Raw genomic sequence first — 16,324 nt, forward strand, 5'->3', positions numbered from 1 at the left:
TGGTCTGGGATACAGACTTGGGAGGGTTGGGATGGTACTTCAGTCAGGCTAAGAAAAAGATCCTGGCTGTTGGCAAGCTCGTCCTCATCCTTCTCCTCCTCCTCATCTTCCCCGTCCGCAGACTCCTCAGGCATGGCTGAGAGTACCCCCTCCTCGGAATCCACGGTCAGGGTTGGGGTAGTGGTGGCGGCCCCCCCAGAATTGCATGCAGCTCAGCTTAGAAGCGGCATGTCTGCAGCTCTGCCCCAGACCTTCCGTTTGCTTCTTTGGTTTTCTGGTACACTTGTCTGAGCTCCTTAACTTTCATGCAGCACTGATATGAGTCCCTATTGTGGCCTCTCTCCATCATGCCCTTGGAGATTTTTTCAAATGTTTTAGCATTTCGTCTTTTGGAACATAGTTCTGCTAGTACGGAATCCTCTCCCCATATAGCGATCAGATCCAGTACCTCCCTTATGGTCCATGCTGGTGCTCTTTTTTGATTCTCGGGTTGCATGGTTACCTGTGCTGATGAGCTCTGCGTGGTCACCTGTGCTCTAAATGCTGGGAAAACAGGAAATGAAATTCAAAAGTTCGTGGGGCTTTTCCTGTCTACCTGGCCAGTGCATCCAAGTTCAGATTGTTGTCCAGAGCGGTCACAATGGTGCACTGTGGGATAGCTCCCGGAGGCCAATACCATCGAATTTCGTCCACACTAACCCTAATTCGAACAGGCAATGTCGATTTCAGTGCTACTCCCCTTGTCGGAGGAGTACAGAAATAGATTTTAAGAGCCCTTTATGTCGAAGTAAATGGCTTCGTTGTGTGGACAGGTGCAGGGTTAAATCGATTTAACGCTACTAAATTCGACCTAAATTCATAGTGTAGACCAGGCCTTAGGCTAAGTTTTTGTCACAGATATTTTTAGTAAAAGTCACGGATATGTCACGGGAAATAAACAAAAATTCACAGCAGCCTGTGACCTGTTCCTGAGTTTCACTAAAAATATCCCTGACAAAAGCAGGAGGTGGGTTCAGCACCCGCTGCTGCTGGGGCTCCCGGGTCCCCCACCAATGCAATGCCCCGGGTAGCTGATAGCTGGAGGGTCCCCCTGCCGCTGGCCATGGGTGCAGCTACGGCTGGGCAGCTGCGGAGAGTCCCTGCTGTCCACTGCGGTAGGAAGCTGCACGGGGTCCGCCAGCTGCCCATCCGCCACAGCTGGGCAGCTGTGCGGGGTCTGCCTGCCTGCTGTGGCTGGGAAGCTGCAGGGTCTGCAGCTACAGGGTTCCCCTACCAGGTTGGGGACTGGGAGCTGCGAGGGCAGGGCTGGCTGGGAGCTCCAATGTCACGCAAGTCAATGGAAGTCACAGATTCCATGACTTCCATGACAATCATAGCCTTATTAAAGACAGATACACATATAAAGGGGAGGGAGGGTGTATGTGTATGTGTATTACACAAACTTATTAAAGTCTAAATTCTGGCTATCTCCTGCAGACTTAGGAGGTACACAGAAAAGGAACTATTCAACTGTCCAGCTGATACGATAAGCAGAGGCTGAGAGAAGAGCTCCTTTGGAGCCTAACCAGCCAACATAGCTGTGCTACTTTGTGTGAGGATGTCTACCTGTAGTGGTTGGACCATGTATAGGAGGGAGCTTGTTGTATATTCAAAGTTGGATAATTTTTTAGCTTGAGTGGTAAGACTTTGTGCTTTTAGTGCTCAAATTCACATGTTCTATCCCCACTGATATCCTGTGATGAGTTTATTACAAAGTGGTAGGGGACTTGGGACAGATAGTTTGAATAAATAATATGGTAAGTGCAGTAAATGTTGATTTAGCAGGTCTGGTGAAGACCCGCTAAATTGATGGGAGAGCACTCTCCCATTGATTTGTGTACTCCATCTCCCCGAGAAGCGTAAGGGAAATGGATGGGAGACACTTTCTCGTCAACAAAGCACAGTGTAGCCACCACGGTAAGTGGCTCTAACTATGTCAACTTCAGTTACGTTATTCACCTAGCTGAAGTTGTGCATGTTAGATTGATTTACTGCGGTAGTGTAGACCAGCCCTCATTCACAAATAGCTCGTTTAGGTCAATGATAGACATTCTGCTTTGAGCCCCAATTCAGCAAGACACTGAAGCATGGGCTTAACTTTAAACACATGAATAGTCCTGTGGTGGTCAAATTTGAGACATCTGGATCTTGGAGTCCTATATGAAGTCCAGGGGTCTAAACAGGTGCTTAAAGACTGGCACAAGATGACGTGCTTTGCTGAATTGTAGGCTTGATGATGAAGATCCTGGTTTAATCTACACAGACTACCTGTAATAGGTTGCTACATGTAGTAAAGGGAACCAGTAAAGGAAGATGAGTAGAAGAGGAACAACAAAAGCAATGATATGTCAAACGATATGGTACAACACTATAACTAACATACATAAAGAGCAATATATTTTATAGCTCAAAAACTCTGTAGATGGAGAGGGGATTTAAATGAACAAAAGCCCGCCCTGAGGAAAAGTCATTTTGGCTCAGGTTTTCAGTAACTCATGTATTTTCTCATTTCCGAGGCTTTACATGGGTTTAGGATGCCACGCCATGCCCAGTTACTTTGGTGTGTCCCATTACATCAAGTAAGTCTGCCTGCCAATGCGTATGGCCCATCCAGTTTGAGAAATCAAAAAGATGTGGTTTACTATAAACCATAGCTAAAGAAACAAGAGTTGTAGCAGAAAGTCAAACAGCTTATTTTGTGTCAGAAAAATGTCCAAAAAGATATTAGTCCAAAGAGGTACATGAACATGGATTATGAAGGTACCTAGCATGCTACCTGTGGGTAGATTCAAGATGCAAACATTTTAATGCTTGCATGACATTATCAATAACAGCTACCTGGAAAGATGGATATCTATTTCAAAACAAACATGAATCTATTTAAAGCTGTTCTTCTGACTTCCTCCCTTTATAGGTCAGTGAGCTTAGGATGAAAGAGAAGCAGAAGAGGAGACTGGAAGTTTTAACACAAAAAATGTCACTGAAGAATACCTAAACATGCAATTATCTTTGGCAACAGTATAAAGAAATGCCATGAAAAAATCACTACTTGGATCAGCATGTGTTCTTTAAGTTTAAGTGGCATATCAAAGAGAATTGCATAGGTTAAAAGATTACATAGTCATACAATCCTTTGCTTTTATACAATCCACAACTCTCAATCAGCCAAATTGTCTCTTTAAATTGATGACTGCAGTACGTCTGCTTTGCTTTACTCATCTTTGATATAAACAGTACAAGAAGAGTAAATATTGTTACCCCTTTTTTGACGCAAGTGGCTAGCCAAAACTCAGGGTCCTGTGGCTCGGTTGTCAGGAGGAGAAATTGATGACAGAATCAGTTGCTTCTTTGATGCAATCCTGTTTGTTTACAAAGAATGTACAAAATCCTGTTTCCTTGAACACAGGAGGACTCAAACAACATGAAATAGTTTCTTTGTTCACAGTATCAAGCCTCTTTCAGCCCACAATATACCCAAAAGCACTATCAGTTTTTTTTTTTCAGGGTCATGTCACCAGTGTTTCTGGGTCTATCTGGTACTACCTTACTTCTTTCTCTATCCCCTTCTCATACACACACCCCTCTATGCCCACTAGTATGAACATACAAATTGAGCCAAATAAAAGTTGCACAGGTAAAAGACAGTTATCTTTTCCGTAACTGGTGTTCTTCGAGATATGTTGCTCATGTCTATTTCACAATAGGTGTGCGTGCTCACCACATGCACCGGTGCCGGAAGTTTTTCCCCTAGCAGTACCCGTAAGGGAGTGCCACTAGTGACCCCTGGAGTGGCGCCTCCAAGGCATGGTATAAGGGATGCTGCGCGCTCCCCACACCCTCAGTTCCTTCTTGCCAGACAACTCCGACAGTGGGGAAGGAAGGCAGGATGTGGAATGGACATGAGCAACACATCTCGAAGAACACCAGTTATGGAAAAGGCAACTGCCTTTTCTTCTTCGAGTGATTGCTCATGTGCATTCCACAATAGGTGATTCCAAACTATATCTGTTGAAGGTGGGTAGGAGTTCACAGACACTCGGGATGGAGCACTGCCCTGCCGAACCCAGCGTCCTCCCTGGTCTGGGAGACTATCGCATAATGCGAGGTGAACTTGTGGACCTATAACCATGTAGCAGCCCTACAAATGTACTGAATAGGCATGTGAGCCAGAAAGGCGGCCAACGAGGCTTGTGCCCTTGTCGAGAGCGCTCTCACAATTGGTGGCAGGGGAATTCCCGCCAGGTCATAACAAGTGTGAATACATGAAGTGATCCGGCTGGAGCGCCACTGAGTGGAGATCGGTCGACGCTTCATGCGTTCGGCCGTGGCGATGTACTGCTGTCACGACTTCCTGAACGATTTTGTTCGTTCCAGGTAAAAAGCCAGGGCCCGTCTCACATCTAGCATATGTTCGTGAGAACTCTGACTACCCTGCCCGTAAGTCACGAACAAAAGGCCACGCAGGCCAGACAGACCACTCGCAGTTCCTTGACATTTATGTGCAGGGCTAGTTCCTATGCGGATCGCAGGCCTTGGGTCTGGAGGTTTCCCGCATGAGCTCCCCACCCCAAGTCTGACGCATCGGACACCAATTCTGTAGTTGCGGAGCAGTTCCTGAACGGGACCCCTCGGAGCATGTTCTCCGGGGTGGACCACCAATGGAGGGAGGCTAGTACGGGCACGGTGAGGACTTTGTCCAACCTGTCTCTGGACTGGGAGAACATCAAGGTCAGCAAGAGCTGAAGGGGCTGCATCCTGAGTCTGGCGTGACGTACCACGTATGTGCATGCTGCCATGTGACCCAGGAGTTGGAAGCACGCTCTGGCAGTTGTCGCGGGAAACCTTGTGATCGCCATGATGAGATCCCTCAAGGTTTCGAACCTATCTGGCGTGAGGGAAGCTCTGGCTAATATGTTGAGAATTGCGCCAATGAACTCTATTTGTTGTACCAGTACCAACGTGGATTTGGTGTTGTTTACCAGCAGCCCCAGTGTGGTGAAGGTGGACAGGAGAAGTGTTATGTGTACCTGTGATCTGGAGCTGCCTTTGACCAGCCAGTCGTCAAGGTAGGGGAAGATCTGGACCTCCTGACGCCTGAGGTAGGCTGCCACCACAGACATACACTTTGTGAAGACTCTGGGTGCCACTGAGAGGCCAAACGGGAGGAGGGTGAACTGGTAGTGTTCCTGTCCTACCATGAAGCGGAGGAATCGCCTGTGGCCCTCAAATATGTGAATGTGGAAGTACGTGTCTTAGAGATTGAGGGCAGTGTACCAGTCTCCGGGATCCAGGGAGGGAACAATGGAGGCCACGGAGACTATGCGGAACTTGAGTTTTACCGTGTACTGGTTTAGGCATCAGAGGTCCAGGATGGGCCTGAGGCCCCCTTTGGCCTTCGGGATAAAGAAAGAGTGGGAGTAGTATCCTTTGTATCTGAACTCCGCAGGCACCACCACCACCGCTCCTAAGTGAAGGAGCTGCCTCACCTCTTTCTCAAGTAGGCTCTACTGAGAGGGATCCCTGAAGGAGGATGGGGAGGAAGGATGGGTAGGTGGGGCAGAGAGACACTTGAGGGTATAGCCCCAGGAGATAATACTGAGGACCCATTAGTCCGAGGTCAGTAGCAACCACTCCGGGAGGAAAGTACATAGATGGTTTGAGAAGGATAGGTTGTGCAGATCCCTGGTGCACACTGGTAAGTCGTCCCCAGGCGTCCAATCAAAATTGGCGCTTATTCACCTGCTTGCCCTTAGAGGGGCCAGGCTGGGGGGCAGGCCGAGATTGCCGCTGTGGATGCTTCTTATAATCCCTGGGTTTTTTATAAGGAGGTTTGCATTGGGAGCGGGTGGCCTGGCTGGGGGCCTGCTGAGGCTTGAACTTAGTCCTGGCTGGGGCCAGGACATAGAGACCAAGAAGAGTCTTTAAGGTCGTGCAAGAGTCCTTGAGACCATATAATTTTACGTCTGTTTGCTCTGCGAACAGGGCCTTGTCATTGAAGGGCAGGTCCTGCAGGGAGCTCTGTGCCTCGCTGGACAACCCAGACAAGAGGAGCCACAACACCCTCCGCATGGACACCGCAGAGGCCATAGTTCTTGCAGCCCTGTCCACTGCGTCCGAGGCTGCCTGAAGGGATGCTCTGGCGGCAGCTATGCCTTCCTCCACCAGGGCCTTATGCTCCTTCCTATCACGCTCCTGGAGGGAGTCCGTAAACTTGGAGTCCCACAAGTTAAAGTCATATCTGCCCAGCAGGGCTTGGTGGTATGCCACCCTCAGGTGGAAGCTTGAGGAAGAATAAAGCTTTCTACCAAACAAGTCCAGCCTCCTCGAGTCCTTATTCTTAGGGGTGGGAATGGATTGGCCTTGACGCTTCTTGTGGTTGACCGCCTCGACCACTAGGGAGTTGGGGGTGGGGTAGGTGTAGAGATATTCGTGCCCCTTGGCGGGCACGAAATACTTCCACTTTGCCCTCTTAGATATGCGGGGCAAGGAAGATGAGGTCTGCCACAGGGCAGTGGAGTTTTTCACCACCCCTTCATGGAGCGCGAGGGCCAACCTGGCTGGCGCTGTGGCTGAGAGAACATCAAAGAGGGAGTCCGAAGGCTCCTTCACCTCTTCAGCCTGTAGCTTGAGGCTTGAAGCCACCCTTTTCAAGAGCTCTTGGTGGGCTTTTGTGTCCTCCTGGGGAACAGGAGGAGGAAGCACCGTGATCAGGGGAGGATGAAGATGGAGGCACGGTGCTCTGCATTCCCACCGGTGCCACAGATGCCAGCGCTTGGTCCCCTTCTGAGCGCAAGGCCTCTGGACCAGGGAGCCACTGGGGTTGGTGCAGCCGGTACTGGGAGAGACATTATGTCTCGAGCCGCCTGCAGGGCCTCCCGCGTGGAGGGCACCCATATGTGGCCATTGGCGTCCGGGTAGGCTGGCTCATAGTGGGCTGGGCTACTCCACTCTACTTGAGTCAGAGGCCGTGAGGCCGTGGGGGATCAAGAACTGTCCAGCGTGGGTCTAGTCTTGCCCCCAGCCTTGCCCTGGTGCCTTGATGAAAAGATCGCTTCTTCGTCATCTTAGAGTGTCCCGTGGATGGGAAATGGTGCCAGATGGTGGAAGGTACTGCTGGGTCGCCACGCGCCGATGCTACAGTGCTCAGTGCCAACTCGGAATTGCATAGTGGTGTCAGGGCTGACTCCATTAATATGGGTCAGAGCCGTATGTCCCGCTCCTTCTTAGTCCGAGGCTTAAATGATCTGCAAATTTTGCAGCAGTCGCTGACGTGGGATTCACCAAGACAGCGTAAGCAGCTAGTGTGTGGATCACTTATGGCATAGGCCGTTTACAATTGTTTCACGACTTAAAGCATGGGGCATGCCCTGACCCGGGCATGGTTCTCTATCTGCATAATTTTAATTTTTTTTCCTCTTAAACTACAGGTACTATCTACAAACTAAACAATAGTCCAAACAGAAAGCTACAGCAGAGAGCTGGAGCACAGCAGTTCCGAAGCACCTTCACTGGTGGCAAGAAGGACCTGAGGGTGGGGGGAGCGCGCAGCGCCCCTTACACCGCGCCATGGTGGCACCACTCCAGGAGTAGCTAGGGGTGCTGCTAGGGAAAAAAATCCGGCACCAGTGCACATGGCGAGCACGCCCACCTATTGTGGAATGCGAATGAGCAATCACTCAAAGAACCACCTTAATACTTGTATTTCCTAACCTTTGAGTGCTTGACTTTGAGATCTTAATGTTCTTTTAACAAAGTTTTGTTTATGTAATTTCCTAGGTTTTTATAAAAAGCAAACTGACAACACAGAATCAGGTGACATCATATTGACACTCCATAGATAATCAGCAGGCTTGGAACTTTTAGACCCACTGCACAGACCTAACTAATGGAGTAATTCATAGTAGTGGTAGATTGTCATCCTCTGTGTGGACCAGCACTACAGGGGATGGAGGACACTGTCAGTGGGTTTGAATGATGTGTGCTGACAGCGGAGGAACAGTGATACTGAGGAAACTTTACAGGCTCTGGAGTGAAGTATCGTGTAGTGGACACAAACTTGTCTCCTACCATTCCCACCACGTACAACTTCTTCTGCCCCATCCTCTTCAACCTGTCTCTGGCCCAGTCCAGTCTCTTCCCCACCCCTGGCTCCCTGTCCCATTCCTGTTCTCACATAGCCAGTCCCAGTCACCGCTCACCTAGATGTCCTCCTAGTCCCAGTTTCCTTTCCCAGCAAGTCCCAGTTCCCCCTATAGGCTTCTCATCTGATCCATCTTTCCTCCACCATGGCTTTGTCACCCCACATTCCCTGTTTCCCCTGGCCTCCCAATTGCTATCTCCCTTCTAGGCTCCTCACCAAACCTCAGTATATACCGTAGCTTATTGCCCCAATTTCTTTGCCCAGCCAGTCTCCTGTCTTAGTTTCCAACCCACACCCAGTCTCCACCCCTGCCTTCCAGACCAAGTCGCCCTCCCCCACCTCCCAATTGCAGTCCCCTTGCCCAACCAGTCCTAGTCTCCCACAACCCAACTTCTATTCCCAGTGTCCCTCCCCTGTGTCCATGTCCCAATGTACTCCTGCCACCTTCCTCACAGGTGCCACTCTTGCTTCTTCTGTATTTGAATCAGGTAGCTTCCTCCTCAAAGCTGCCTGGGCCCAGAAGGAGGCTCACTGAGAACATAAAAGACAGTTTTCGTGCTGTCATCCAGCCTGGCCCACAGCAGCCCAGAACTGCAATATCAGGGAAATTCCTGCTCAGCCCTAGGCTGGAGAAGACTTAAGTGCAGATGGAATCATCAGGAAATGTAACTGCTAAAATCGAAGATGTTGTTACTGAGCATGTGCAAACTGCCATTTCCCCCCAAACGTTTATAACTTGGCTAAAATTGGGCAGATTTTCATGGGGATGGCAAAAAAGCACATCACTGACACAAAGGCCATCTCCCCCACCTCGGAAATTTCAAGTCCCTACTCCAAAGTATAAGGGCTCTAGAGGTTTTCAAAGAAAATGTAATCAGTCTATTTTTTTAAATCATGGGTAAAACAATGTAATTTTCCTTACACTTGTTTTTGTAAACATCTGAATGGTTTTGGCTGCTATCTTCCAAAATAATTCAGCCCGAGGCAGAGCCTTGAAATGGAAAATTTCAGCCCACATTGTTCAATTATGGCAAATTTATAAGCAAGTGAAAATAGGGCCTTATAACAGAAAGTGCCAGGCAACCTTGCTGCCAGGCCTGCTTATAAAGTTTGCTCATCATTGTACTGCTGTTTGGAAGTCTAGAAGTGGGCTCTGCATGCAGCCGTGAAGTGCTTAGCTTCATGGACTTCTGTACATTCGTAGTATTTACAATCAAATGTCTTGAGTGAGAAGAATGTCTGCTATGAAATTCCAGACATGCTCACAATAGCTATATGGGAAACTGAGATGGGATTTGACACATTAGGGCTAGACTATGGCCAGTGCAATGAGGATGTGGGGGGAAGGGGAGGGGTAAAAGGGTTGAAGGATTCAACCCCCCGTCCCCGCTCTACTTTACTACTCAAACTGAGCACAAAGACTGTGATTCTAGACCGGGCTTTTCAAAAGTGATTCGTGATTTCTGGGAGTTCAAATTGAGACACCTTAAATGAGTTTGATTTTCAGCGGGCAGACGCACAGCACCACTGAACAATCAGGTCCCTTTAAGGTGTCTGAACTTGGGCATCTAAAATAAGGAGTCACTTCTGAAAATCTTGGTCCTGGTGCCCACAGTATCACTGTCCTCTTCAAAGGAGGTGGGCAGGGATGGATCCATGGCCCCTAGGTGTGGGGATAGTGTATGTCGTACCCTGTATACAAGGGTAGGGCAGAAGCTGTACTTTTTGGAACTGTGTGCCTGCCTGAAGCAGAATGCTTCTGAGATCTTCCGCAGGGCAGTTAAACTCCACACTGTCCTTAATGCAGAGGTGGGGCTGAAACTGTGGGGCAATGATTACATTTGGTGGTGGTGGGTGTGGCAGAATGGGGAAACAATTTCCTCTCCACAGAAGACAAAGATTCACTCCAAAATATTTCAGATATTGGGAGGATGGAGAGGGAGATAGGGGAAGGAGAGACTTTTGTAGCATTTACTTTTGAAAGACTTTTAATGAGATTTACACGTAAGAACCTCCTGTCTAGACCTTCCATAGTCAAAGAAAAAACGAAAACATTCCGAAGAAGTCATACAGAAGTTACATCACAAAGGGGAAATGGGATTCAGTCAAGGGAAACTATGATATATGCCTTCAAGGCTAGTTACTGTAAGTAGTTACAAAATCTCCAATCTATCAACTAATGCCCTGTCTGCTTTCCATCTTGACCAATGGTAGCAACAACCATGTTGGAAACCTAAGTAACCTATAGAACCCTTTTAAAACTCATTTTGGAATCTATGGTAGACATGTGCTTTGTTTTCGCCACATAGAAACAGCAGAATATATTTTTCCGTCCAGATGCTTTATTCCAGATGAAGGAAAGCATACAACTCAAGCACAAAAATAAAGTCTCTGAGAGGGGGAGCACCATGGTGCATGTGGAATCTGACCTCAATGGCAGCTGCACTGCAGCTGTCCCTTAGCAGGCATGGAGTCTCCTCTGTATTTGAATAGACCGCTTTCAGAAAACAGAAGGACACCATCTCTTCTCAGTTAAATAATGACATTACAGCACTGAACTATGGCACAGCTTGGTTATGCACTCTCTTACACCAGGAGCCCTTAGTGAAAACACTATACACCTATATGTGCCTCATCACAGTAGTATCTCAGCCTTCCCCAAGTATTTAAACAGAGAAGCGAACAACAGATTCACCCAATGTCATCACTGCTATCTCTATGCTCAGTATTCCAACTACAAAATGGGGAAAGCAAATCTTTTCCTCATCCTTGTCTGTCCTGTAGGTTTAGCCTGTGAGCAGTTTGGGTTAGGGGCTCTCTCTTAGTATGTGTGTGTACAGCAGCTAGCAGAACAGAGTCTTGGTCTATGGCTGGTGTTGTAGTTGTTGTCAACTTGCTACTGTAACGTACTAAAAGACATGGGAGACTTTTTAAGTAACAGAAACCACTTTAGTGGTTGCTGAGGACAGTAGAGATTGGTGTTGCTGGCTTGCTTGCTTGACTCCAAGTGACAAATTAACATGCTTCTGTTAAGGCTCACTACATAATAATTTCCCCTATACAACACTGTGGGTAACTTTGGTTCCTACTATTATAACTGAGGCTTCTAAGCACTACCACAATATAAATATTAATAGGCATTGCCATTATATAAATAACAACTCTCTCTCCCCTTTTTTTCCTTCCCAGCCAGTAGGGGAAATAGTTTGATCACTTCATAGGGTATTTTAATGTTTACATATGTAAGTAAATGGATGTGCGGGGGAGCAGAAGAACACACTGAGGAAAAGCTCAGTCAAAGAGATGACTGTTGCAGTTAGTTCTGAATGCAGTGAGCTCCATGGGCATTCTTTACTCTTGCAGAGGTTAGTTCCACATTCAAGAGCCAGCTCCTGTGAAAGTTCCAAAGAAGCCTCTCACTATTAGGCAACAACATAATTGTTCCAGTGGAATGCAGCTGTTATGGGAGCTCACAGTTGGAGAACAAGAGGCAGTCTCACAGATACTTAAGACCAGTCTATGGAGGATTTAGAACACCAGGTCAAAGACACTGAGCTGGAGACAGTGCAGGGAACAGACCAACAGAATCATGTCTGGTGGTGACATGGGCTACTAAGCAGATGGATTGCTCAATTTTGTACCAAACGGAACTTTTCCAGAGGGTGTCTTCATGATTAGACATCCTTATGCAGTAAGACAGATGCCTTAGCCTTACACAGTTACAAGCCATAATGTGGACAGATCTAGAAGGCAATGGCCTGCAGATCCTGTAGCACAACCACCACCTTAATATACAAGAAGGTAGCTAGTCTTGTGCTCAGAGGTACTTGCATTTACAAAGTGGGTATGCCATCTCTAAGTAATACATAAAACAGAATAACCTGAGATAAGAGCAGTGACATGTCAGAAATTACCTTTATAAACACCCATAATCTGATTATTTACACAACTATGTCCTATAAATATATATTTTAAATAAAAAACAATACCACAGAGACTATTAATATGATGTTTCTTATAAAATAATTATTTTAAATGTGTTTTCAAATGACACACACATACCTGATATGCCTTTTGCAGGTGCAATCATTCTAAAGTACACATAAATTATTTTAAAGGAATAATACATCTCCAAGGACACTTTCATGGATTAAATGTCAAGAATGAAATATTGCATTTCAACCTTGGTTAGACCCGAAAGAGCAAATGTAAAGACAATAACTAAGAGGTCTGAAAAATGCAATTAATTTTGCTGCAGTCCCACAGCCTAGACATTTTACACTAACTGTTTAATAAAAAGACGTGATAATTTACATCATAATAATCTAAAATATTATGTAAAGTTATAACAATGATATCACTTAAAATCTATGGGACCCCTAATTGAATTACACAATTCTGAGTTTAAAGGAGGCAGTTCAGTGCATTTTAGGACTATTGAATGGCGATTTCTTGTATTTAACCTTAGACTGCAGTGGGAATTAGATCAACAATCATTTATGGTTATTAATATCTAGTTCTTATTGTGGTCAGAGTCTTTATGGTGCCAGCCACAAGAAGAAAGATAAAAATAAAGGGAGAAAATGAAGGGCCAAATTCTGACTTTAATTGGGTTACATAGAATGTGGATTTTACACCTGTAAGGTGCTTTCCTGAAGGCAAGTCACTGTCAGGGCGTTCCATGTACACTGATGGCTGTGCGTATCAAGAGACAAAAAGACCTAGTCCAACATGTAAAACAATATGGCAAAGTCTGTTTACTAAATTATGAATGCAACTGGGTAGAGAACTTACCTTCATGTGTGTTTGTAAGCACCTAGAACAAAGGGGCCTCAATTCAGAGTGGGGCCTTTGGGTACTGTAATATAACTAAGTAATAATATCATGCCTCCTCTAAAAACACATACAAAAGAGCAACATTACTGGTAGTGGCAGAAAATCTGCCGAGTCCCTACTGTAGCTGATAGCATTAGAAATACTCTGAGATGCTCCTCAACATAGAAGACTATTACTATTCTTTGTGCACTCCTGGGGCAGCTCTGAGGCAGATGTTGTCAGTGCTGGAACTAAAGATGGGTTCACTTATCTAGGGTTGAAGACAATAAAAAGAGAAGACTGTGGTTTGTATGAAGAGAGGTACATTAGGTACCAAAGAGCCCTGAAGGAGATGAAGTTAATGTTGCTGTTTCTATCCATATGGGCCTGTGATTGGCGAGAAAATTATTTTCAAATGAAATTACAGTTTATAATAAAATATTTAGGATCTTAAAGGATATTTAAAAATCTTTGCAGGTTTTTTTTTTTTAACCTTTCAATGGGGAATTAATGTTATAGCTCAAACTACTAATCTTTTTGTAGACCAATCCAGTTTTAAAAGACAAATGCCTTTCAAGTACCACATTCGTGTGCTGCCACATGATCTTGAGGTTTATTGTATCATACTGAAAAACCAAATATTGTAGCAGCTGAATGACATAACAAAGAGATGGACCAGTTACATGATCTTTTTGCCCTCATCAGGTTGGAATTTGATTTACAGTGATAGTGGCTGAGCTGACAATTGTAATCAAACTGCACACTGCTTCTCAAAACTCCAGGCAAATGGGTCATTTCTTCTGATTGGTTATCCCCAGGGAGAAGTAAATGGTAGCGGGAGGAAATATTGTGGCCATGTACACCTGTGTTAGCTGTTGGATCAATGGCCAGTATCAGCAGGGCTCTGTTTAATGAAGCTTACATCAGTTTCACAGGCTTGCTAACAGCCATAGTTATTACTGATACCAATATAATCTATTGGCAAGGGCAAATAATTGCTTCACTTTGTGGCACAAGAGATTTATAAAGATATAAGCCTAACGTTTTGTGTAGATAAGGCCAGTCTTTAGATTTTTAACATCGAAGAGATGTTCACATTCATAAAACACACGAGCACAATGGGATAGTGAGATACAGTGATAGACAGTAACAAGTATATCTGGATAACAGCAGATCAATTTATAGATGTAGCTTTCTCTATATAAACAAGCAGTATTTTGTAAGCCTAGTGCTACAATACGTATATGAAATACATTTTTTGTTTATTATTTTTCTAAAGGTAAAACAGCTTTGTCAAACTGACAGGAGAGAAAAAAATCACTGTTAAAGTTCTAATTTAATTTATCTAGATGTCTAGGCATGAGTTAAGAAGTGACAGAATTAACTGCATTTCCTTACTTTTATTGGATTGAGATTCAATGGTATTTTTTAACAGTCTCAATTATCTATCAGCAAAAATCAAATTTTTTTTATTTATATTCATGTCATTTCTTGTACACAGATATAATAAGGGGGCAGCCAACCTCTCTAAGAAATAAGGGCAAGATGCTCACTCGGTGTGATTCAGCATAGTTCTACTGAAGCCAACGAAGTCACTGATGTCAGCTGATTAACACCAACTGAGGATCCAGCCATCAATGTTTCCATCTCAGACTAAAGATCCTCTATGAAGGTAGGAGAACACAAAGCTAAGATTACTCCATCACTATTTCTGAAACCATCTGGTTTTTTTTATGCCATCTCAGTCTGCATATCCGTTTAAGCATTAGTGTGAAAACACTTACTTACGATTTTGTTTCAGCTTTCCTGGAGGACAGAAGCAGCTTTTTCAGCTAAATTAAAGTTAGCGAAACAAGATTACTGTAAGTATTTATTGAAACTATTACATTTTTTGCTTCACTTCAGAACAACTTGGCCAAGATTTTCAAAACTAGGGATGAAATTCTGTGCTGCATCTCTTAAAGGGGTAGCACAAAATTTGTAGTCCCAGGGCAGGGGAGGCTACAGTGACACTAAACCACTTTTGCACCCTCCAAATTTTGAGTTGTTCCATAGCCAGTGGTGCAATTTGTACAGCCAAAGGGCCTGTCTACGCTATGGAGGTCTGTCTTACAGTCTGCAGCAGTGCTCTCTCTACAGTGCTGCATTCTGTGGCCATACCGTGCATAAGCCCACTACTTGATACTTGCAAGGGTCTCTCATAAGTTTCCTTTAAGGCTGTCTATCAGTTTCTGCACTGGGGGAACTGTCCCCTGGCCAGATTCAGGGCCACTAGAGCCCCTTTATGCTACTCCAGCTGGAGCAAGGATGAGAAATCCATAGTCCGGCACCAAAATAAGAGCCAATTTATCAACCTCTTCCCATAGTTCTGAAAACACACCTTGAAGTTTCCTCCTTCCTGGTGAGGAAAAGTCTGTCAAAAGGAGCAGTTTCAGCTGTTGTGTCAGACCGTGGCAGGGAGGAATTACAATGTTGAAATAGATAACACAGTTGTGTTAAAAACAAAGTAAACAAAGCACTATTGCTAAAAATAAATAACGAATACCTTTGACATTAAAATTACCTTACAAGGATCAGGCAGATTGATATAGATCAGGAGACAGCTGCTCCGTGGAATACCCCCAGACCTCCTCTGCATCAGCTTGGAAGCAACAGCCCTGTGCAGCATGCTCCTTTCCACACCAGGCTGATACCTGTGTGGGAGTTAATGTTGCTCCAAGTATTGACTCCCCACAGGGTCCTCTTCTTATGCTAACAGACGTGGGATGAGGCTGCCAAGAAGAGCCATGTTGCCGCAATGGGGTGCCTGTAGACCCCTCTGGAAAAGACGTATACACCCAGTGGAGGCCCTTGTATATAGCTGGTCAAAAAATGCCGTTTATTTTTTGTAGGATTTTTTTTGCCCATTAAGCTGATTTTTTTTAACGAAAAAACAACACTAATATATTTTCAAGTTCTTTTTAAAAAGTTTTAAGTGAAAATTTTAAGGTTATCATTGAAAAAGCAAAATTTAACCAAAGGTGAAGTTTTTCTATGACATTTTTCCTCATCAACAAAAAAGCCATTTTTTTGGTCAAAATAAAATGTTGATGAAAACATTTCAGCCAGCTCTGCTGTCGTATCCATGGGTTTGAAAGTAGAGCTCCCAAGGAATCCAAAGGTTTAGAGACCCATGCTTTCTCTCTCTCCCCCTCCACCCAAAAGGCCAAGTACTTTCCTTGAAGGCTTTAGAAGGCAACTTTGTAAGGTGAACTTAAGTTTGCAAGGTTCTCAGCTCTCACTGGCAGGTTTTCCCATTCAAACCATGTAGATTCAGCAAGTAATAATAGG

The 16,324-nt window shown here is 45.1% G+C and overlaps 2 protein-coding genes across 2 annotated transcripts in view; both read right to left on the bottom strand.

Moving 5' to 3' along the window:
• Positions 1-16,324, bottom strand: part of NEK7 (NIMA related kinase 7) — a 253,273-nt gene that overhangs the window by 91,812 nt on the left and 145,137 nt on the right. The window lies entirely within an intron of this gene.
• On the bottom strand, positions 3,461-15,799 carry LOC135973045 (uncharacterized). Its single transcript, XM_065554392.1, has 2 exons — positions 15,375-15,799; positions 3,461-14,826 (listed from the first exon to the last, which is right to left on the bottom strand). Exon 2 carries the CDS (start codon positions 6,931-6,933, stop codon positions 5,758-5,760), a length of 1,176 nt encoding a protein of 391 aa, XP_065410464.1. The 5' UTR covers positions 6,934-14,826; positions 15,375-15,799; the 3' UTR covers positions 3,461-5,757.

The sequence above is a fragment of the Chrysemys picta genome, chromosome 8 (genome assembly GCF_011386835.1).
Source record: "Chrysemys picta bellii isolate R12L10 chromosome 8, ASM1138683v2, whole genome shotgun sequence".
NCBI lineage: Eukaryota > Metazoa > Chordata > Testudines > Emydidae > Chrysemys > Chrysemys picta.